Genomic DNA, 23,483 nt, shown 5'->3' with positions numbered 1-23,483 from the left:
TTCCCTATATATATCCGACACCTTACCGTCCCCCACCCATTTCTTTGAGATGACTCTGTCCTGCACCTCTTGTGTCGGGAGCTGCGGGAATTCCCTCACCTGCTGCCTCGCAAAAGCCCTCAATTGCATGTACCTGAATGCATTCCCTTGGGGCAACCCATATTTCTCGGTCAGCGCTCCCAGACTCGCAAACTTCCCATCCACAAATAGATCTTTCAATTGCGTTATACCTGCTCTTTGCCACATTCCATATCCCCCATCCATTCCCCCCGGGGCAAACCTATGGTTGTTTCTTATCGGGGACCCCCCCCAGTGCTCCGGTCTTTCCCCTATGTCGTCTCCACTGTCCCCAAATCTTCAGTGTAGCTACCACCACCGGACTCGTGGTATAGTTCCTTGGTGAGAACGGCAATGGGGCTGTCACCATAGCCTGCAGGCTGGTCCCCCTACAGGACGCCCTCTCTAATCTCTTCCACGCCGCTCCTTCCTCCTCTCCCATCCACTTACTCACCATTGAAATATTAGCGGCCCAATAATACTCACTTAGGCTCGGTAGTGCCAGCCCCCCCCTATCCCTACTACGCTGTAAGAATCCCTTCCTCACTCTCGGAGTCTTCCCGGCCCAAACAAAACCCATAATACTCTTTTCTATCCTTTTGAAAAAAGCCTTCGTGATCACCACCGGGAGACACTGAAACACAAAAAGGAATCTCGGGAGGACCACCATCTTAACTGCCTGCACCCTCCCTGCCATTGACAATGCTACCATGTCCCATCTCTTGAAATCTTCCTCCATCTGTTCCACCAACCGCGTCAAATTTAGCCTGTGCAATGTGCCCCAATTCTTAGCTATCTGGATCCCCAGGTAACGAAAGTCTCTTGTTACCTTCCTCAACGGTAGGTCTTCTATTTCTCTACTCTGCTCCCCTGGATGCACCACAAACAGCTCACTCTTTCCCATGTTCAATTTATACCCTGAAAAATCCCCAAACTCCCCAAGTATCCGCATTATTTCTGGCATCCCCTCCGCTGGATCCGCCACATATAGTAGCAGATCATCCGCATATAAAGATACCCGGTGTTCTTCTCCTCCCCTAAGTATTCCCCTCCATCCCTTGGAACCTCTCAGCGCTATCGCCAGGGGCTCAATCGCCAGTGCAAACAGTAATGGGGACAGAGGACATCCCTGCCTTGTCCCTCTGTGGAGCCGAAAATATGCCGATCCCCGTCCATTCGTGACCACACTCGCCACTGGGGCCCTATACAACAGCTGCACCCATCTAACATACCCCTCTCCGAACCCAAATCTCCTCAACACCTCCCACAGATAATCCCACTCCACTCTATCAAATGCTTTCTCGGCATCCATCGCCACTACTATCTCCGTTTCACCCTCTGGTGGGGCCATCATCATTACGCCTAACAACCTCCGTATGTTCGTGTTCAGCTGTCTCCCCTTCACAAACCCAGTTTGGTCTTCATGAACCACCCCCGGGACACATTCCTCTATTCTCATTGCCATTACCTTGGCCAAGACCTTGGCATCTACATTGAGGAGGGAGATTGGTCTGTAGGACCCGCATTGTAGCGGATCCTTTTCCTTCTTTAAAAGAAGCGATATCGTTGCTTCTGACATAGTCGGGGGCAGTTGTCCCCTTTCCTTTGCCTCGTTGAAGGTCCTCGTCAGTAGCGGGGCGAGCAAGTCCAAATATTTTCTGTAAAATTCAACTGGGAATCCGTCCGGTCCCGGGGCCTTTCCCGTCTGCATGTTCCTAATTCCTTTCACCACTTCTTCTACCGTGATCTGTGCTCCCAATCCCATCCTTTCCTGCTCTTCCACCTTGGGAATTTCCAGCCGATCCAAAAACTCCATCATTCTCTCCCTCCCATCCGGGGGTTGAGCTTCATACAATTTTTTATAAAATGTCTTGAACACTTCATTCACTCTCTCCGCTCCCCGCTCCGTCTCTCCATCTTCGTCTCTCACCCCCCCTATTTCCCTCGCTGCTCCCCTTTTCCTCAATCGGTGTGCCAGCAATCTGCTCGCCTTCTCTCCATATTCATACTGTACACCCTGCGCCTTCCTCCATTGTGCCTCTGCAGTGCCTGTGGTCAGCAAGTCAAATTCCACATGCAGCCTTTGCCTTTCCCTATACAGTCCCTCCTCCGGTGCTTCCGCATACTGTCTGTCCACCCTCAAAAGTTCTTGCAACAACCGCTCCCGTTCCTTACTCTCCTGCTTCCCTTTATGTGTCCTTATTGATATCAGCTCCCCCCTAACCACCGCCTTCAACGCCTCCCAGACCACTCCCACCTGAACCTCCCCATTGTCATTGAGTTCCAAGTACTTTTCAATGCATCCCCTCACCCTTAAGCACACCCCCTCATCCGCCATTAGTCCCATATCCATTCTCCAGGGTGGACGCCCTCTTGTTTCCTCCCCTATCTCCAAGTCTACCCAGTGTGGGGCATGATCCGAAATGGCTATAGCCGTATATTCCGTTCCCCTCACCCTCGGGATCAATGCCCTACCCAACACAAAAAAGTCTATGCGTGAATAGACTTTATGGACATAGGAGAAAAACGAGAACTCCTTACTCCTAGGTCTACTGAATCTCCACGGGTCCACCCCTCCCATCTGCTCCATAAAATCCTTAAGCACCTTGGCTGCTGCCGGCCTCCTACCAGTCCTGGACTTCGACCTATCCAGCCTTGGTTCCAACACCGTGTTAAAGTCTCCCCCCATTATCAGCTTTCCGGTCTCTAGGTCTGGGATGCGTCCTAGCATTCGCCTCATAAAATTGGCATCGTCCCAATTCGGGGCATACACGTTTACCAACACCACCATCTCTCCCTGTAATTTGCCACTCACCATCACGTATCTGCCCCCGTTATCCGCCACTATAGTCTTTGCCTCGAACATTACCCGCTTCCCCACTAATATAGCCACCCCCCTGTTTTTCGCATCCAGCCCCGAATGGAACACCTGCCCTACCCATCCTTTGCGCAACCTAACCTGATCTATCAGTTTCAGGTGCGTTTCCTGTAACATGACCACATCTGCTTTAAGTTTCTTAAGGTGTGCGAGTACTCGTGCCCTCTTTATCAGCCCGTTAAGCCCCCTCACGTTCCACGTGATCAGCCGAGTTGGGGGGCTTCCCCCCCCCCCCCCCTTGCCGGTTAGCCATCATCTTTTTCCAGCTTCGCGCCGAGTTCCCACGCGGCTGTATTTCTCCCAGACGGTGCCCCCCCGCCCATCCTTTCCCGCACCCACTCCCCCCTTTCCCCAGCAGCAGCAACCCAGTAATTCCCCCCTCCCCCCCCCCCCGCTAGACCCCCCGCTAGCGTAATTACTCCCCCCATGTTGCTCCCAGAAGTCAGCAAACTCTGGCTGACCTCGGCTTCCCCCCGTGATCACGGCTCGCCCCGTGCGGTGCCCCCTCCTTCCTGCTTCTCTATTCCCGCCATAATTATCATAGCGCGGGAACCAAGCCCGCGCCTCTCCCTCGGCCCCGCCTCCCATGGCCAACGCCCCATCTCCTCTCCCTCCCCACCTCCCCCCATCACCACCTGTGGGAGAAAGAAAAGTTACCATACCGCAGGATTAATCATACAATACAATCCCTCTTCGCCCCCCCCCCCCCACTCGTCCCACCACTTTGTCCAAACGTTCATTTTCGTAGTCCAATCATTCCAATTTTTCTTCTACAATAAAAGTCCACGCTTCATCCGCCGTCTCAAAGTAGTGGTGCCTCCCTTGATATGTGACCCACAGTCTTGCCGGTTGCAGCATTCCAAACTTTATCTTTTTTTTGTGAAGTACCGCTTTGGCCCGATTAAAGCTCGCCCTCCTTCTCGCCACCTCCGCACTCCAATCTTGATAGACGCGGATCACCGCGTTCTCCCATTTACTACACCGAGTTTTCTTCGCCCATCTAAGGACCATTTCTCTATCCTTAAAACGGAGAAATCTCACCACTATGGCTCTGGGAGCTTCTCCTGCTCTCGGTCCTCGCACCATAACTCGGTATGCTCCCTCCACCTCCAACGGACCCGTCGGGGCCTCCACTCCCATTAACGAGTGCAGCATCGTGCTCACATATGCCCCGACGTCCGCCCCCTCCACACCTTCAGGAAGGCCAAGAATCCTCAAGTTGTTCCTCCTTGCGTTATTTTCCAGTGCCTCCAACCTCTCCACAGATCGTTTCTGGTGTGCCTCCTGTATCTCCGACTTCACCACCAGGCCCTGTATATCGTTTTCATTCTCAGCTGCTTTCGCCTTCACGACCCGAAGCTCCTGCTCCTGGGTCTTTTGTTCCTCTTTCAGCCCTTCAATCGCCTGTAATATCGGGGCCAACAACTCTTTCTTCATTTCCTTTTTTATCTCCTCCACGCAGCGTTTCAAAAACTCTTGTTGTTCAGGGCCCCATATGAAACTGCCACCTTCCGACGCCATCTTGGTTTCTGCTTGCCTTCCTTGCCGTTGTTCCAAAGGATCCGCTGCAATCCGGCCACTTTCCTCTCCTTTTTCCATCCGTGTCCAGGGGGAACACCCTTCTGGTTTACCGCACGGTGTTTTCAGCCGTTAAAATTGCCGTTGGGGCTCCTATCAAGAGCCCAAAAGTCCGTTTCACAGGGAGCTGCCGAAACGTGCGACTCAGCTGGTCATCGCCGCACCCGGAAGTCCACAATAAATAATATATTAACTAAACGGCAACTGCCAACAACAAAATAATAACTCTCCAAGACAATAAAGTCCCACATGCCAGTATAAATAACTAATATACAAACAACTATAGGAAACCCCTGAGGGCCCGCGTGTGCCCCCCCTCCCCCCCCCACCCCCCCCCCCCCCCCGGGTTGCTGCTGCTACCTACTCCAAGAAATTCCCCATATGATTGTCACATGAGAGTTTACAAACTCCACTCCCAATAGCACACTTTAAATTTTTTTCTCACAATAATGTTTTCCCTTAGCCGTTTGCATTCCAAACTCCAGTCCAGGTTTTCCAAATGACACTTTTAAACAAAACTTCTGCTCCACTTTTACTGCGAATCCAGTCTAAGATTTTACATCCCTCCTGAGGATTTATTTGTCTTGACTGCTGTACAGACTTTTCATACTTGCTTTAACTCCCAGACTCTAGTAAAATGGCATCAAACGTTTGATTTACCTCTGAAGTCTGCTGTTCCACTTTAAATCTGGTTACTGCAATTGTCTCTTTAACTGAGAACACTTTTTAAATCTTCCTCCAATTCTTCGGAACAATACCTTGGCCTCTGTTTTCTTAACTTCAGTCCTCTTAGACGTTATTTCTGTCTCAAGTCCCTGGTTATCTGGACTGTAACCTGTTCCTTAGGAAGCCTGCATCTTTGCAGCTCCCATATCCTGTCCAGCCTCTCAGGCAGACTTGAGAGATGCTCAATGCCCATTGTCCTGTCTCCAACTGCCAACAAATTCAGTTAAACTAAGAACAGAAAGCCTTCCTACCTTAAAAGGGCCTCCAGTTGCAAGCAACGACGGCTACTACTATTTATTATTCACAGCGTAACCCTCTCTAGGCACAATTGAATCACAATTGGAATTGAAACCAACCCCCACGCATACAAACACCTTTGTCCAACTTGAATCTAAATATAGGCTTCAACCTTCCAGGCACAGAAACATTAAATTAAACCCACTTAAATTATTCCTTATTTCTAAAGTTTACAAATACAAATCTAAATCCCTTAAAACTACCTTTGTTTTCCTAACACATTGCCATAGGGAATTAATCATTTAGTGGTGTATGAGTGCCCTCTTATACCAGTTTGGCAGGCCAAAATCTTGGTCCATCATTTCCCACTAAAAAAAACTCCCAGTAATCCACCTTCTTGCCATTACCCTTGACCATTTCCTCAATGCCTAACTCTTGAGTTCAACCTCCCAATTTAGAGAATTTTGCTTATGTTAACAGGTGATGTGAAAGTGCAAGTTATTGCTTTGTTGATACCCCAAAAAATTATTAACTCAACATGTTTGATAAGTTAGTATCTTTATTACAATAGAGTGTTGCACTTTGAGTTTAAGAGAAAACCTGTACTGGCATTTAAGCTCAGCATTCCCAAGTGTTACTCGATGGTCCAGAACTTCCATAGGGAATCCTGCTGATCTCCTGCCATTACTCGGGTTGGAAATCAGTGGAACATTAATAGAAATGGCTCTTTTCAGGAGGGAAGAAGAATCCATAATAATAATAATCTTTATTAGTGTCACAAGTAGGCTTACATGAATGAAGACTGCAATGACGTTACTGTGAAAATCCCTATTCGCCACACTCCGGCACCTGTTCGGGTACACTGAGGGAGAATTCAGAATGTCCAATTCACCTGACAAGCACATCTTTCGGAACTTGTGGGAGGAAACCGGAGCACCCGGGGAAACCCATGTAGACACGGGGAGTACGTGCACACTCCGCACAGACAGTGGTCCCTGGCACTTTGAAGCAACAGTGCTAACTACTGAGCTACCATGCCATCCACTCACAGAATTTCAGGGCCAGTGTATTTATGGCAGTGTGTACCAACACTTGGGTGCAAATGAAGCTGATATTGTGTTGTTAACAGATGGCTCTGGAGATCCCTACACACATTTAATTGCTTATGAACAATCTGTTCAAGAGGGCATCTCAAAGGTATTGTTTATGAAGTACACGGGTGTCCGTCCCAATAATTGAATCATATCAGTATGTGGGAGTTCAGATAGATTTCAATGTTATCTTGGACAGTGTTCTTCAAGACCACGATGAAATGATGCCATGGTCTTTCTCATCACTCTTCAGTGACTGTGAAGTGCCAAAGTTGATCATGTTGGCAAATGTGTCCAAAAGGTTCTACCTCACGATTAAGATTCATTACGCACAGAATGGAAACCTTCCTTTGGCCCACATATGAGATTTTAGTCCATGCTGTGTGATTAACCTATGTCAATAGGAGTGAATAGTTGTAGGGCGGTGGAATCAGTCTCATCATTTTGCTAAAGTCCTTCACAGGAAGACCAGAATTAAGCGGAAGGCAATAAGTAACAGGCTGCAGTGATATTAAAGATAGAAAGAAACATGCAACTACCTAAATAAAAAAAAGAAACAAAGTTATGAGAAATGTACAATAACATCTGTTAGCATCTAAAAAAGACAATAAAAACAGTTTGAGGTTTTGGGTAAAGATGACTGGAACATCAGGGTAGCTGATACCTTTAAAACTGTCCAGTATAAATCACTGCAGCATACTGAAATCTGGCCCAGTGACTAATTGACTGCCTATTGACAGTAATATTTGAAAATATCTTAAATTATAACAACGACAATACCTCAAAAGCTATACGCACTTTGGAACATGCAGAGATTGTGAAAGGTGCTATCGATATCTGATTACCAGTTCTTTTCCTTCTTTATAATCCACCCAATCAGATATTTGCACAAACCAGAAGGCTCATTTTGCAAACATGTGAACTTTATATCTTTGTTTGATATCTGACTTGATTGGGCTGCAAGGGGAACAAGTTGTTGCTGTAGGTCTGAACCTCTTCCAGTTTGTGAAGCCTCTTGTTAATGTGGTGAGTGTCCATGTTACAGTCAGGCTAGAACATACAATCCCAACGGTGCGAAAGGAGGCTATTTGGCCCATCCAGTCTGCACCCACCCTCTGAAAGAACACCCTACCTAGGCCCACTCCCCTGCCCTATCCCCGTAGCCCCACCTAACCTGTACATCTTTGGACACGAAAGGGCAATTGTAAACTGGTCCATCCACCTAACCTGCACATCTTTGGACTCGCAAAGCACTCACTTACTTCACGACGAGTTGTGCAGCACACCATGCCATGGCGAGGACTTTCACTGAGCAAGTAAAATGTAGTGACATGTGTTAGCTGAGATAAGCTAAAACAACAAACTTTGGACAATGTCATCGCAACTCTTAAGTATATAACGATTTACAGCCTCTGTTGTTACCTACAAAAATCCCAGGTGATGTTGCTAGAAGCGTCTCTTTACGGTAATGTTTGCTATTCTTGCTGAATATGCCGCCAAAGCTTTTTGTCTTCCATTCATCAAGACAGATTTGCAAGAATACCAAATTCTAAAGGGAACAACAATTTATACTGCAACCAGGCAGGTCGACTCTGATTGGTCAAGGCATTGCTATGGGGAATGAACTAAGGAATGGCTGTTTCCTAATCATTTGTTTAGTTGAAAAAGGCACAATGTGTGGACATATTATTTTTGTTTGCAAAGGAATGGGGCCTAGTGTGCGAATATATGTAGATTCCAGCAAGCAATGTTCAAGTTCTGTACCAGCAAAGAACCGGTTCAGCGTTTTGTTGGTGTTTAGGTCACACCACTGTGACAGAAGCTGCAGTAGGTGGCTGATAATTGGTTGGCAAGTGGACTCTAATTCCTAGAAACATTACCATGGAGAATGCACCAGGGAACTGCTAACCGCCATGCTTTTGTTTAAATTCAAACCAGGCAGCTCCACTCTGATTGGTCAAGGCAATGCTATGGGGAATGAACTAGGGATGGCAATAGTTAGTGACAAGCAGATTGGAGAAGAACTTCACTTTGTTCCGTGATAATTTTTCCTGGCTTTACCTTAACTCAATATGGCAAAGGGACATTAACTCTGGTTTTCTGTTAACTGATATTTTGTTTAATGTTTACTGTTTATTTCATCAGGAGTTGCAGAGATCTTGGCCCTGAATTTCTCTCCAAGAATTATGAGAACAAACTATATTTATATAGTGATTTTAACAAAACAAATGTCACTGGAGCATTATGAAGCATAATCAACCACTTGGCCACAGAAAGTGGCTTGGGGCAGATTCCCCAAAACCTGGTCAAAGAAGCAGGTTTTAAGTAGTATCTTACACAAAGAAAGACAGTAAGATGTCTTACAACACCAGGTTAAAGTCCAACAGGTTTGTTTCAACACTAGCTTTCGGAGCACTGCTCCTTCCTCAGGTGATTCACTCACAGGGCCCCGGGTTAATTCCAACCTTGGGTGACTGTCTGTGTGGAGTCTGCACGTTCTCCCCATGTCTGCGTGGTACAGGTTCAAATCCCGCCATAGGAGCTGGTGAAATTTAAGTTCAGTTAATGAATCTGGAATATAAAACTAGCCTCAGTGTCGGCGAGCATAGATTTCTCATTGATTGCTCTAAAAACCCATTTGGTTCACTAATGTAATTCAGGGAAGGAAATCTGTCGTCGTTATCTGATCTGGTTACCTGATCTGGCCTCCATGTGACACTGGACCCACCGCAATGTGGTTGACTCTTAACTGCCCTCTGAAATGGCACTCAGTTCAAGGGCAATTAGAGATGGACAGCAAATGCTGGCCATGCCAGTATCATGTCAAATCCCACAAAAGAATTAAGAATTAATTTGAAATGCCAAAGTACAGTCTTGAGTGGAAATCCTTCCTTAGACGAGTGCAATACCTGAAGGAGAAGGACCCCATTACTTCCTTTCATCAATATGGGGCTTGATTCTCCATCAGCGGGATCCTCTGCTTTGCTGGCTGCGCACTCACCCCGCGGATTTCCCGACGGTGTGGGGGAAACCCCATTGACTGGCTGCCGGGACGGAGGATCCCACTGCCGGCGGGGGGGGGGTGCCACACACAGGTGCAGTGGGATGGAGAATCCTGCCCATGATGCTTTCCATAGCAACCACCCTCTAACATCAATAAGTGTTCAGATGACCCATAGTCACCTGGAAATGGATTGAGAATATCCAAACTCATTTCACTAGGGTTGTAAACTCTGGTTGAAGATATTCCCAGAGGTTTCATCACACAATCTCCAGCCCCCATCTGCCTCTCTCCCTCCCCCTCCACACCGACACCGTTGGTTGTCCAACTTGTCTATCTTCATGATTCTCTGCCTTCCGAGGCCAATTGAAATCCACAGAAAAGCTCTTAATTGCCCAATCGTATGATTCTTGATTGCCAATCAAACAGCCATTTACCCGAACACCAATTAAAAAAAATAATTGATAAACAATTGTCCAAATGAAATGATAAACACTATTTTTTTATTGTGACGCATAGGTTTTCTCCAGGGTTTCGCAACAGTTTCCTGGAGATTGATTTTCCACTCCAGGGCAGTATAGGCCAATCGTGGCAATTTGGCAGCCCCATGTGGAAGCCTTGAAACCTGCAAGACAGACAAGACTGGAATTGAACCCAGTTCCCAGAGGTTAGAGCCTCGTGTCGAACTTAAAGGTATGTCTATCACCTCCCCTCCCCACCCTCCTTGTCACGCCACATGGTGGTGCCAACTCCGCATCTCAGAATGAGAACAGTGGTTGTAAGTACCCAGATACAGCATAGTCACATACCCACACACCATGAATCTGGTTTCCTACACACCATGATGGAAATCTCACCCATTCTGTGGTACCAGCATTATAGAACACCATGGTGTCATAGAAATAGAAATATAGAGCGCGATTTAACTAAATGGGAACAAAGTCCAAGAGCGAGTGCGTTTAGCTGCCTGTTTCCCGGCGCTCGCAGTGCAAGAAACACAATGCTGTTAAACGGCACTCAATTCGATAGGGGGCCTCAGCGGGGAACATGTAGCTGAGGCACTGAGGAGCTCCGCTCACCAGAAATCCTCAGTGTAGCGAGAGATCGGCATGCTATTTTTAAAAATGGCGTCCTGATCTCTGAGCTCCTGGCGCGACCCGCAAACCCTAAGTGTCATCTCAGATGGGTTTGGCTGTGAGTTCTCTCTGACTCTGTCGGCGAGTTCCCCACTGCTATCTAACCACACATAGTCACCTTTTTGGCCCCTGAGGAGTTTCTCATCAGTGATGCCCAGACTTAGGGGGGGATTTACCGACCACCCCGCCGCGTGTTTTTGGCGGGGGAGGATTTCCTGTTGACAGCATCCCACATCGCCGGGAAATCTGTGCGTCGGTGGGACCAGAAATTCCCCGACAGTGTGAACAGCTGGTAAATTCTGCCTTGGAATTATTTTCATCACTGGGGAGCTGAACTCACTGGCCAGACTGGCATCTCAGAGATCGGGCCATCATTTCGAAAGGGTGACCCGATCTCTAAGTGGGCTTGAGGGTCCCCCACACCACCACCCATGGGCAATGTTACCCCCACACACACATGGGCATTCTCTCAAACCACCTTAAGTGAGGACACTCCACTATGGGGTTGCTGAGAGGCTTCCTTTTCAGGACTTCCCACACACCCTTTTGGGCCCTCCCATTCTGGGCCCCCCCCACTTCCAGGACCCGCCCCCTTCACCCTCCCCAACCTTCCAGAGGCCCCTTAATACCTGCTCTTCAACCCCCCAACCCCCACCCTTCGTAGCCCCCTCAACCTTCCTTTCATGGTCATGGCCCACTCAGGCCCTGACCTTTGGCAGTGCCATCCAGACCCAATGGCACCACCATCCTGGTCAGGGTGTCAGTACCAAGGTGTGTGGGTGCCAGGGGGAGAGCCAGAGCTATTAAACATCATTCGGGTTAGATAGGGGTCTCAGCGGGGAACGCGCGCCGAGGCGGCATGTAGCCCCGTTTTCTGCATTGAGGAGCTCTGCTTGCCGGAACTCCTCAGTGTACTGAGAGATTGGGTCACCATTTAAAAATGGCATCCCGATCTCTGAAGCCCCCGACGTGACCCCGGCTCAACCTCCAAGCCCAACTAACTATGATGGGTCTCTGGGCTCCACCGCACCCCTACAACCCCAGAGCAGGGCACCTCCAGCCCGATGTGAAAAATGCTAGCTTGGCATCTTGCCAGTGCCTACCTAGTACCTTGGCAGTGCCCCTGCCAGCTGGTAGTGCCACCTGGGCACCTTTGCAGTGCCAGGTTGGTGGCAGGATGCCTGGGTGGTACCAGGATTGCTGGGGCATGCACCTTGGGGCCTCCAATTGCCTGGGAGACCCCCACGAGTGCTGTTCTATCTGGTCCCCATTTGTGGAGACCAGTACTGAAAGGCACTCGCCCGAGGACCCTGAGGTGACGGGGACTTTTCTGTTAAATCGTGCTCTAAGTGTCATTTGTGGCAGGTTTTACTTGGAGTTTCCCGCCAGCCCTGTCGGCGAGTTCCCTACTACTATCTAACGACATTTAGGGCCCGATTTACCGGCTGTTCACGTTGGCGGGAAATTCCGGTGTCATGCCACAGCATAGGTTTTCCGATGACTCGGGGTGATGTCAACGGTAAATCACATTGACAATAGCGGAAGCAGTAGATCCTGCTGGGGACGCCGCTGCCACTGAAAAACACAAGCCGGGCTGGTGGGAAAATCCCACTCAGTCACTTTTCTGGGCCCTGGCGAGTTTGTCTCTGGTTTAGCCCATACTTAGACGGCAGAATTTAACAGGAAAATTTCTAAGTTCATTTGTGGCAGGTTTTACAGGGAGAGGCAAGTTCACCACTGCTATCAAAGTTTAGCCCACACTTTGAATTTTTTTCAAATGGCCGCCTTGGTCCCTGACCATGGGCAGTGCCACCCTGGGACCTGGGCACCCTTGCAATGACACCCTGATACCCTGGCAGTCTCATTTGTGTGAACCAGTACTGAACGGCGCCCTGCTGCAGCCTCCCTGGGGAGGCTCGTAAATACCTGGTAAGTAGGTCTTAAGTAGTTTGAAGGCCTAGTTTACTGAGAACGGCTTGGGCGCCCCATTGTGTGCAGTTCCTGATCCCGACACCCTGCGGGAGATGGGTAGATTCCGCAAGGCATCGTGGCTGTCGGAAACCCCGCAGGAGGCTTCACCCGGGATCTATCTGCCACATCACGCTCCTATTGGGACGCGCATCGCCGGTAGATCGCACCCCTGATCTGACCAAGGCCCTGTATGACTGCAGGATGACATTCCTGTTCCAGTACTCGAATTCTCTCTTCATGAAGGCCAACATACCATTTGCCTTGTTCACCGCCTGCTGTACCTGCATGTCAATCCCCAAACGGTGGCCATCATCCTACCCTTAACATGGAACCAACCCCACGTGCAACATAATATCAATGCCATGCACCCCAAGAAAGAAAAAATATATCGTGCTGTTCATGGCAACCAGCATTGCACAGCTAACAAAAAACATTTTTTGAAGTGTAGATATGGTTGTAATCTAGGAAACACAGAAACTAATTGGCAATCAGTGAACGGCCGCAACCCGCAATGGCCAGATAATGACCAGATGGGTCCATGCTTACAGCGATTTCCAGACATTAGTTATGCCCATGGGAAGCCAGGCTGTTCAACTAGAAGAGGAAGAAAAATAAAACCAATGCTTTTTAATACAAAAGCAAAACAGTGGACATTTGAACTGGCATATAAAATACTGGAAATACCCAACAGGCCAGGTAGCATCAATGGAGAGAGAGAAAATTTAAGGTCACTGACCTATTTTCTGCTCACAAAAAAGCAGAATGTGAACAAAACCCCACAATAGAGCAGTCCATGAGTTCAAGGTGAAGGGGTAGGGACCAGCAGTTGCGAATGACCCTTGAAATGAAATGAAAAATTAAAATTGCTTAGTGTCACAAGTAGGCTTCAATGAAGTTACTGTGAAAAGCCCCTAGTCGCCACATTCCGGCGCCTGTTCAGGAAGGCTGGTACGGGAATTGAACCGTTTTGCTGGCCTGCCTTGGTCGTCTTTAAAAGCCAGCGATTTAGCGGAGTGTGCTAAACCAGCCCCAGATATCAACCATATGAACCATGTCAACTGTGGCTCCATGGTAGCGCACTCAACCCCTGAATCAGAAAGTTGTGAATTCACACTCCAGAGACATGAATATAAATCTAGGCTAATACTCCAGTGCATTGCTGAGGGAGTACTGCACTGTTGGAGATGCTGTGTTTCTCTTGTCATCTCTTATAAATACAACTTACCTGTGCAATAATGTATTAGAGAGCAATGTGGAAAGTTGCATTGGGATGAGGGGTGACTTGTTACACCTTGGTTTCATTTTAGTTATTGTGCATTGCAGTTCAAAAAGAACAGATAAAGGATTTGCTTGTTCTTGGTTGTTTAGATTTTGAAGATTGGATACTCATAAACCCGCCATGGATTGGTTCTCATTATCATGGATTTCTCTGCACTGCGACGTTTAACAAGCACCTGCTCGACCAATATGGCCCTCCTATAACTGCCTTTCCTCTGAAGTAGACAAGACGTTGTGGTTTGAAACAGCTGCTCATCAGCCACATCAAGACACCGTGGTCCTTGGTTCTTTGGTTTCTATAGCAACGCGCCAACCTGTTAGCTTTGCCCAGTCATGGGAGGATGTTTCTCGAAGCCTAAACCAGGTGACTACTCTTTCAAATGCTTCACTAATTGCTCCTTATAATTGAGGAGGTTTCAATACGTTTTGAATAATTCTGACTGAAGTAGGTCAACACACTGAGTAAGGGGGGGAGCTCTGAGGAATTTTAAATCTCTTTCATCCACGCTCATTGCAGCTTAGGGAGCCTTTGAAAATGTGTTTATCCCCGAGAGTACCAAATTTCCACAACAGCTTCCAACACAATCCTATTAAAAAAAACACATTTCTCTCCCTGGTGGAAAGAGCTCTCAATTTCCCAATGGCTTTAAAGGTGCAGTGTTCCATTGGTTTTCCTCCCCTTATTTATTCAGGTTGGTTCTCCACATCAAGCTCTTGTAAAGATCAAAATTGATTTGGGCATCAGTTTATTCCCCCTTTATTTATGTGGAAATCATGCTTTCTTTATGCTTAAATAATAAACACCGATGACATAATTGGGAGAACTGGGTGGGTGGAGTTAATAAAGTGCATGGGAAATATACAATCCGAGAAATTATTATTGCCAATATTACTGAATGAATGCCTTGTGTGTTCATATAACCTTTCTTGGTGTTAACCCATTTAAAGTAAATAGGTTACAGTCACTGTTAAAATAAGGAATGAGCAGATAAAACCTTCATCTAGGCTGCAGATATGAATAGTGAGCAGACCAAGTGAAATTACTGAGTCAAACAATGCAGGGAAGTTGGATTAACGTCATTAGAACACAAAGCGCACAGCTTCCTCATGCATAGTGGGTAAATGCATCAAATAAGGTCATATTGAGCCAGGCAGATGAAAAGGTCAAAGGGCATTGGTTATTTGCAGAGAGCTGCAGGCACTAAAATTGGCCTCAGTGCTCATGGATTTGTTTTCCTGCTCCTGGCTCATCTAAATAATTGCAGGTGTATATCGGGATACGATAGTCCACATTTGAAGAGAAGAAGGTGATATATCAAAAGGTTGGGATCAGGACCCTCTGCAGTTGGCACTGTTTCTGTTGGTCTTCAAACAGGACATTGGGGAAATCTCTGTTTTGAGGGAGAGAAGAGTGGATCCAAGACTAGTATGTTAAACTTTAAATAAGGACAATAATGAGGGCATGAAAGCAGCGCTAACTAAAGTGAACTGGCAAAGGAGGTTAAGGGATAGGTCAATTGAGATGCAGTGACAGACATTTAAAGGAATATGTCAGAATATACACAACAGTTACATTCCACCAGGAAAGAAAAAATCCAAAAGGTGGACCCACCATCTGTGATTAACTAAAAAACCTGAAGGCATCAAAAACTTGAAGAAAAAGCATGAGGATGTGTGGCAGGTCAGAAGATTGGAGAAAATATAAAGAACAGCAAAGCAGGACTAAAAGATTAATAAGTAGGGAAAAACTAGAGTACAAGAGAAAGATAACTAGAAAATTAAAAACAGACTAATAAGAATTTCTATAGATAAGAGGTAACAAAGCAAGTGTTTTCCCAATAGAAACTGAGTCTGGGGAATTGGTAACGGAAAATATGGCGTTGCCAGATGAATGAATTTTGCACCAGTCTTCACTATGGAGGATACAAGTAGCATTCCAGAAACAGCTGTAAATCAAGAATTGGAAGGGCGCCAGGGTCCCAGGTTTGATTCCCGGCTTGAGTCACAATTTGTATGGAGTCTGCACGTTCTCCCCATATCTGCGTCAGTTTCCTCCGGGTGCTCCGGTTTCCTTCCACAAGTCCCGAAAGACGCGCTGTTAGGTGAATTGCACATTCTGAATTCTCCCTCAGTCTACCCAAACAGGTGCCAGAATGTGGCGACTAGGGGATTTTCGCAGTAACTTCATTGCAGTGTTAATGTAAGCCTACTTGTGACAATAAAAAAATTATTATTAACTGAGGAAACTTCTAGTCACCAGTGAAGAGATACTGAGCAAATTGATTGAACTGCGGACTGACAAATCCAAGCGTTCTGATGAATTTTATTCGAGTGTCTTAACGGAAGTGGCTCATGGGTTGGTTGATGGGTTGGTTTTAATTTCCCCAAATTCACTAGATTTGGGGAAGATTCTATTAGGTTGGAAAATAGCAAAAAGGGAGGCAGGCAGAAAGCAGAAAACTACAGGCCAGTTAGCTTAACATCTGTTTTATAGGGAGAATGTTGGAAGCTATTATAAAAATGTTAGAGCAGGGCACTTGGGAAAACTCATGGTAATCAATCAGAGTCAGACTTAATTGAAGAAGTAACCTGTGTTGAAGATAAAGGGAAACCGGTGGATGTCCTGTACTTAGATTTCCAGAAGGCATTTGATACGGTGCCACAACAAAGGTCAGTGCAGAAAATAGAGGTTCATGGCATAGGGGGTACCATGTTGGCATGGATAGAAGATTGGCTAGCTAACAGGAAACAGAGCAGATATAGTTGTGTCTTTCTCTGGTTGACAGGATGTAATGAGTGGTGTGCCACAGGGATCAGTGCTGGGGCCTCAACCTTTTACAATTAATGGGGCGTGGTTTAACTACCATGTTTGCACCCGCCGCGCAAGTTAAATAGCGGGAAAGGCCAAAATCAAGATTCGTACTGGGCGCGAATCAGTTTGCTATCTAATCGGCCTGCTCCCGATGGCGAGTTCCAGAACACGTCCAAATATAGTGAGCATTTCATTCGCCCCAATTTGCATCAATTTCCATCTCATTTGCAAGACTGAAGTCGAATGGAAGGGTGTCCCAGGAATTAACCGGCTTCCCAGCAAGAAAACACGCAGGCATCGTTCAGCACTCCTTCTTAAAAACGTAAAGCTGGTGCAATGACTGCTGAGGAGAACTGAGGGGATGAGTAGCCATTTCCACTTTCCGGCACGCAGCTCCAGGGCACTGGAGCTGCTGCCCTAGTACTCGGTGGAGGGGTTGGGGAACCCCCTCAGGGGTGTTGGGCTCAAACATTCCAGTTGGGAGGTCGCCCCTGGGCCGGGGGGGGGGGGGGGGGGGGTTGGGTTGAGGGGCTTTTAATCTGTGAGGCCTTCAAGCCATCATTAAATATTGTGGATAACTATAACAGGGGCAACGACAGCTGCTGCCTGTCTGTCCTGCCAAACACTTCCAGGACAGAGCCCTGCTCTTGGTTATATGCTGAAGATCCCTTTAACACCTTTTGATTGTGCGCAGCCTCTAGCTTCACAGCTGAAGGTCTGTTGCTAATAAGGAATTGGCCTTTTTAGTTGAGAGAGCACTTGACGGCTGCAGGTTGTGTTTGCTGCTTGCTCCTGCTGGTGGCTGCAGATGCCTGGAGGCTGCCGCTGCTGTTTCCTTCCTTTCTGTAGCCGGAAAGAAGGTCAATTGTTTCTAAGGCACTTGGGTCCTGGAACACCGGGCTTAGGGGGAAGTAGGGTCCAGAAGGCAATCTGGTTTGCAAGAAGACGCACCGGGTTCTGGTGTGAGTCATTGATCCCAATAGGCCACCTGAAGATGCCATTGAAGAAATGCTTTCATAGGTTGCTGATGCTTTTGTTGCTGATGTGGTGAGTGCTGCATGTAACTGACACATCACTGGGGGTTAAACATGCTGGAGGTCAAAGAAGTTCAACTGCACCTTGAGCGCCAGTGGAATATGTGGAAGCCAGGATTTGGTTCCAGTGAGATTGCTTTGTGTGGGAGGGCCTGCACAGCTGCGGCTCCTGGAAGAAGAATGACACTGATAGGTGGAACAGGTAACACATTGATGGACAGATCGGTTGTATGACAAAGTTCTGGACATGATAACACATTCTCAGGCTTATCCTCCGTTTCTGTTGAGGAACCTGCGAGCGGTGATACCATGATTTTGTTTTTATTTTGTGAAAATGGGCTGATACAGCTTTGTATTGGTACCAATATGGAACGGTGATGTTTCCTTGTTGTTTAATGGTTAGTGTGAATTGCGGAATATTTCGTAGTTGATTTTCAAATCTTTGTTACCGTTAACCATTTAATAAACAAAATATTGTCAAGTGGATTCTTGTGGGTACACGTGCCGTGTCTCAGACAATGATATTGCATTGCATTTCAATCACACTTTCAATCCTGAATAGTTTGCCTGAACTTTAGAAGTGTCAGCACCATAGAGGCAGCAGCCAATCAAACACTCAAGAACTGGGCTTCAGCACTGGGAATATCTTCACGACCAAAGGGTGAGTGTGTGAATCATGGGAGAGCACCTGATCACGGTCTCCTTAATGTTCCCGGCAAGGGGCTGGGATCTAGGGGCTCCTGATGTGGGTGCAGAGCGAGGTTTTCTAGCTCAATGGATGGCACTCTGAGAGAAGGTGGACACGTAAGGATGGGGAGGCTTGGGGGATTCGAGGGTCCTGGGATTTCAGGGAAGCCTTAACTGGTTGTCGGGCTGTCTCCTCTAACTGGTTGTCGGTCTTTCTCCTCCAATTCCTTACAGATACCAAAATGGATAGGGGTGTTGATCCTACAGAGGATGCTCTTGCACTACTTGTGGCAGTCCAGGCAGCCAGACGCCGGGGAAGGCAACAGATTAAACGCAGGCTGGAGGCGGTACCCCATGAGCAGGGGGCTGCCATACACGATGAAGACCCAGCCGTCCATCAGGCCAAGGAGGGTCCCAGAGGCGGACGGCGGCGATGGCTCAAGGTATACAGGCATCGTTGGTCATTCGGGGAGATGACAGACAGCATGTGCTGCAGGAGACTCCGTCTCAACAAAGAGACAGTGCGACACCTGTGCCATGTCCTCGTCGACTTGGCACCCAGTGGTGGAGGACACCCACTCCCAGTGGCCATTAAGGTCACCGCATCCCTGAACCTTTATGCGATTGGTTCATTCCAGGACTTGTACGGCATTTCACAAGCTACAGCCTACAAGTATGCCCTGGCAGCTGACTATACCAACTTTGAGCTGGACCAAGCCCACCAAGATGCCCGGGTTGCATTATTCTTTTGCCATTGCCGGGATGCCCCAGGTCCGGGGGCAATTGACAGCACACATATCACCTTGTGCGCACCGGGGCATCAGGGAGTGCCCTTCATTAACAAGAAGGGGTTCCACTCCCTCAATGTTCAACTCCTGTGTGACCACCACCTCTGGATCATGCACATGTGTGCACGCTTCCCAGGGAATGTGGATGACAGATACAACCTAGGACACTCGGAGATCCCCAACAGCTTCAAGGACCACCCAGGATGACAGGTTAGCTCCTGGAAGATAAGTAGAACCCACTGAGGTCCTGGCTGTGATACCAGTGCAGAAGCCAGAGACTGAGGCAGAGACCCGACATAACGAGGCTCATGTTGTCATTGAGCGATGCACGGATTGCTCAAAATTCGGGTCTGATGCCTGGACCACCCTGGTGGTACACTGTAGTATACCACCCAGAGGGTCACTCGTATTGTGGTAGTCTGCTGTCCCCTCCACAACCTGGCACAGCAGCGGGAAAAATGCTGGAGGAGGAGTGGCACGCGGCCTTGTCTGGGGATGAGGAGAAGGCGGACCAGGAGGGGATTTTGGACAAGCCCAAGGAGGACCCGCAGGAGGAGCCGGAGGATATAGAGGATCGGCAGCGGCAGGTGTCTGGCATGCCCACAGGACCAGAGATGCCCTCATCCTCGCCCACTTCTCATAGCACAAGGTTATGTCCACCGGCTCCCCCGTCCCCCCATTCTCCTCCTTCTCCCTGATTTCCCTCCCCTACCTCCTCACTCCAACTACAGTGTTCCACCCTCTAAGAGTCCATGTAACCGCCTCAGGGGTGATGGGCCTGTGTTGGCACTGTCAGTGGGTCAATATACAAGGCAGGAGAGTGCTGATAACTCACTGTGAGGTTAGCTCTGGTGCTCCTCAGTTTCTGCTGAAGTCTGACTCCTGTCTTTCTGTTTCCAATGCACTCACACCCAAATCTGAATGGGGTCTGCATTGGGGGCCACTGTGCTCGGGGGACGGGGGTTTGAGAAGAGCGGAGGGCAACAGGCTTGTGGGGAGACAGGCAGGCCTGCTGTGAAGATTAACGTGATAGCGGCTTCACAGATATTTGGTTTAGCATGGTTTAATAGTGAACATTTGACATTTCCATTCCCCCTCGCTACACATGGGGACCCTTCCCCCCCAGTGCCCACTCAGTGACCGTCAATCTTCTTGATCTTATGTGGTCTACTGTTACATCTAGGTGGTCCCCCAAGATGCATGTTGGATCAGCTGGAATTCCCTAAGGTGGAGGAGCAGGAGAGGGCGGGACTGGGAGCACAGATTGAGATGGAGGAGGTAGTGAAAGGGATTGGGAGCATGCAGGCGGGGAAGGCCCCGGGACCAGACGGATTCCCGGTGGAATTTTATAGGAAGTATATGGACGTGCTGGCCCCGCTTCTGACGAGAACCTTTAATGAGGCTAGGGAAAGGGGGCAGCTGCCCCCGACTATGTCAGAGGCAACGATATCGCTCCTCCTAAAGAAGGAAAAAGACCCGTTGCACTGGCGATTGAGCCCCTGGCCATAGCACTGAGGGGTTCCAGGAAGTGGAGGGGAGTGTTCAGGGGAGGAGAAGAACACCGGGTATCTTTGTATGCGGATGATTTGTTGTTGTATGTGGCGGACCCGGTGGAGGGGATGCCAGAGATAATGCGGATACTTGCGGAGTTTGGGGATTTTTCGGGGTATAAATTGAACATGGGGAAAAGTGAGTTGTTTGTGGTGCATCCGGGGGAGCAGAGCAGGGAAATAGAGGATTTACCGCTGAGGAAGGTAACAAGAGACTTCCGGTACTTGGGGATTCAGATAACCAAGAATTGGGGAACCTTACACCGGCTTAATTTAACAAGATTGGTGGAACAGATGGAGGAGGACTTCAAGAGATGGGACATGGTGCCCCTGTCACTGGCAGGTAGGGTGCAGGCGGTTAAAATGGTGGTTGTCCCGAGATTCCTCTTTGTGTTTCAGTGCCTCCCGGTGATGGTCACGAAGGCTTTTTTTAAGAGAATCGACAAAAGCATTATGAGTTTTGTGTGGGCCGGGAAGACCCCGAGAGTGAGGAGGGGGTTCTTGCTGCGTAGTAGGGATGGGGGGTTGCTGGCACTACCGAGCCTAAGTGAGTACTACTGGGCCGCCAATATTTCAATGGTGTGTAAGTGGATGGGAGAAGGGGAGGGAGCGGCGTGGAAGAGATTGGAGAGGACGTCCTGCAAGGGGACCAGTTTACAAGCAATGGTGATGGCACTGTTGCCGTTCTCACCGAAGAAATACACCACAAGCCCGGTGGTGGTGGCAACATTAAAAATTTGGGGGCAGTGGAGACGGCATAGGGGAAGGACGGGAGCCTCGGTGCGGTCCCCGATAAGAAATAACCATAGGTTTGTCCCGGAGAGAATGGATGGGGGATTTGGAGCATGGCAAAGAGCTGGGGTAGTACAATTGAGAGATCTGTTCGTAGATGGGACGTTTGCGAGTCTGGGAGCGCTGACGGAAAAATATGGGTTGCCCCAAGGGAATGCATTTCGGTATATGCAACTGAGGGCTTTTGTGAGGCAACAGGTGAGGGAATTCCCGCAGCTCCCGACGCAGGAGGTGCAGGATAGAGTGATCTCAGAGACATGGCTGGGGGATGGTCGGGTGTCGGACATATACAGGGAAATGAGGGACGAGGGGGAGATCATGGTAGATGAGCTGAAAGGGAAATGGGAAGAAGAGCTGGGGGAGGAGATTGAGGAGGGGCTGTGGGCTGATGCCCTATGTAGGGTAAACTCGTCATCCTCGTGTGCCAGGCTAAGCCTGATACAATTCAAGGTTCTACACAGGGCGCATATGACTGGAGCACGGCTCAGTAAATTTATCGGGGTAGTGGATAGGTGTGGGAGATGCTCGAGAAGCCCAGCGAATCACACCCACATGTTCTGGTCATGTCCGGCATTACAGGGGTTCTGGGTGGGGGTAGCGAAGATGCTTTCGAAGGTGGTGGGGGTCCGGGTCGAGCCAAGCTGGGGGTTAGCTATATTCGGGGTTGCAGAAGAGCCGGGAGTGCAGGAGGCAAAAGAGGCTGATGTTTTGGCCTTTGCGTCCCTAGTAGCCCGGCGAAGGATATTGCTTATGTGGAAGGAAGCCAAACCCCCGGGCGTGGAGACCTGGATAAACGACATGGCAGGGTTTATAAAGTTAGAACGGATCAAGTTCGTATTAAGGGGTTCGGCTCAAGGGTTCACCAGGCGGTGGCAACCGTTCGTCAACTACCTCACAGAACGATAGAGGGAACGAAAAGGAAGAAAGACAACAGCAGCAACCCGGGGGGGGGGGGGGGGGGGGGGAGGATCCGGGGGGGCTCTCAGGGATGTCATTGTATATGTATAGACATTGGTTATAGGTAATGTATATTGGACTGTTGGACTGTATCTTTGGAGAGTAACTATTTTTGACAAGGCAGTTGCCAATTAGTTTTCTTTTTGTTTCTGTTTATATATAATTTATTTATTTGTTTAAAATTGGCCACTGTTATTTATATTGCTTTATTGTTGTTTAAAATAAAAACTATGTACTGTTATGTTTGGCCAAAGAAATCTTGAATAAAATATATATATTTTTTTTAAAGATGCATGTTGGAGTTGGAACCAGCCTATTGCTTTTTGCTCCCTGTGGTCTTTGATGCTCTTGGCGGATGGCCTCTGGAAGGCCTGGAGCTCAAGGGCCCCAGCTGGCTTATGAGTGTCGCTGGCATTACCCTGCCATCCTGTCCTGCCTGCTGCCCTTGAGATGCGCCAGTGTCAGGAGTGGGGACTGAAGATCGCCGTTGTCTCCTTGGCGACAAGCCCCGGGTTGGCCTCCAGTGCTTCCTCCTCCCTAGCGGTGCCCGTAGGGCCCTGGGCATCTCATCGCACGAAGGGGCGGTTGGAGTGAGCTCCAGAGGCCTCTTTGTCATTTTGCTCTACCAGGCCTAGAGGCTCCCCATTGTCTGCACCATTGTGTCGACGCCCTCAGAGATGCTCCTCAGCGACTGGGACACACTCAGGAGTGCCTCGGCAATGACACCCACATCTGGGACACGTCCCTCAGTAGCTGGAACATGATGTCGAGGCCCTCAGCCATGGTCGTCACAGACTGAGCCTTGGGCACCACCACTCAAGGTGCAGGCGTTGTGCTCCAGGCTTTCCACTGCGGCCGTCTCCCTAGCAGTGTTGGCCTCAGTGCCACACATTGTCGGCTTCATTTCCAG

At 48.6% G+C, this 23,483-nt stretch overlaps 1 protein-coding gene across 7 annotated transcripts in view; it reads left to right on the top strand.

The window, feature by feature from the left end:
- The window catches only part of aifm3 (AIF family member 3), a 183,116-nt gene that overhangs the window by 47,885 nt on the left and 111,748 nt on the right, over positions 1–23,483 (top strand). For 5 of the 7 annotated variants that reach the window (XM_072497999.1, XM_072497995.1, XM_072498000.1 and 2 more), the window contains exon 2: positions 14,044–14,317. The exons of 1 other annotated variant lie outside the window; for it this stretch is intronic. In XM_072497999.1, the coding sequence (XP_072354100.1) occupies positions 14,287–14,317 (31 nt within the window). In that variant the 5' untranslated portion in view covers positions 14,044–14,286. Of the gene's footprint in view, positions 1–10,194; positions 10,262–14,043; positions 14,318–23,483 lie in introns of those variants that run through there. One more of the 7 variants, XM_072497997.1, reaches the window with a different exon arrangement.

This window comes from Scyliorhinus torazame, chromosome 1, assembly GCF_047496885.1.
Source record: "Scyliorhinus torazame isolate Kashiwa2021f chromosome 1, sScyTor2.1, whole genome shotgun sequence".
NCBI classification, from domain to species: Eukaryota; Metazoa; Chordata; class Chondrichthyes; order Carcharhiniformes; family Scyliorhinidae; genus Scyliorhinus; species Scyliorhinus torazame.
This window is presented reverse-complemented; position numbering and strand designations above follow the sequence as displayed.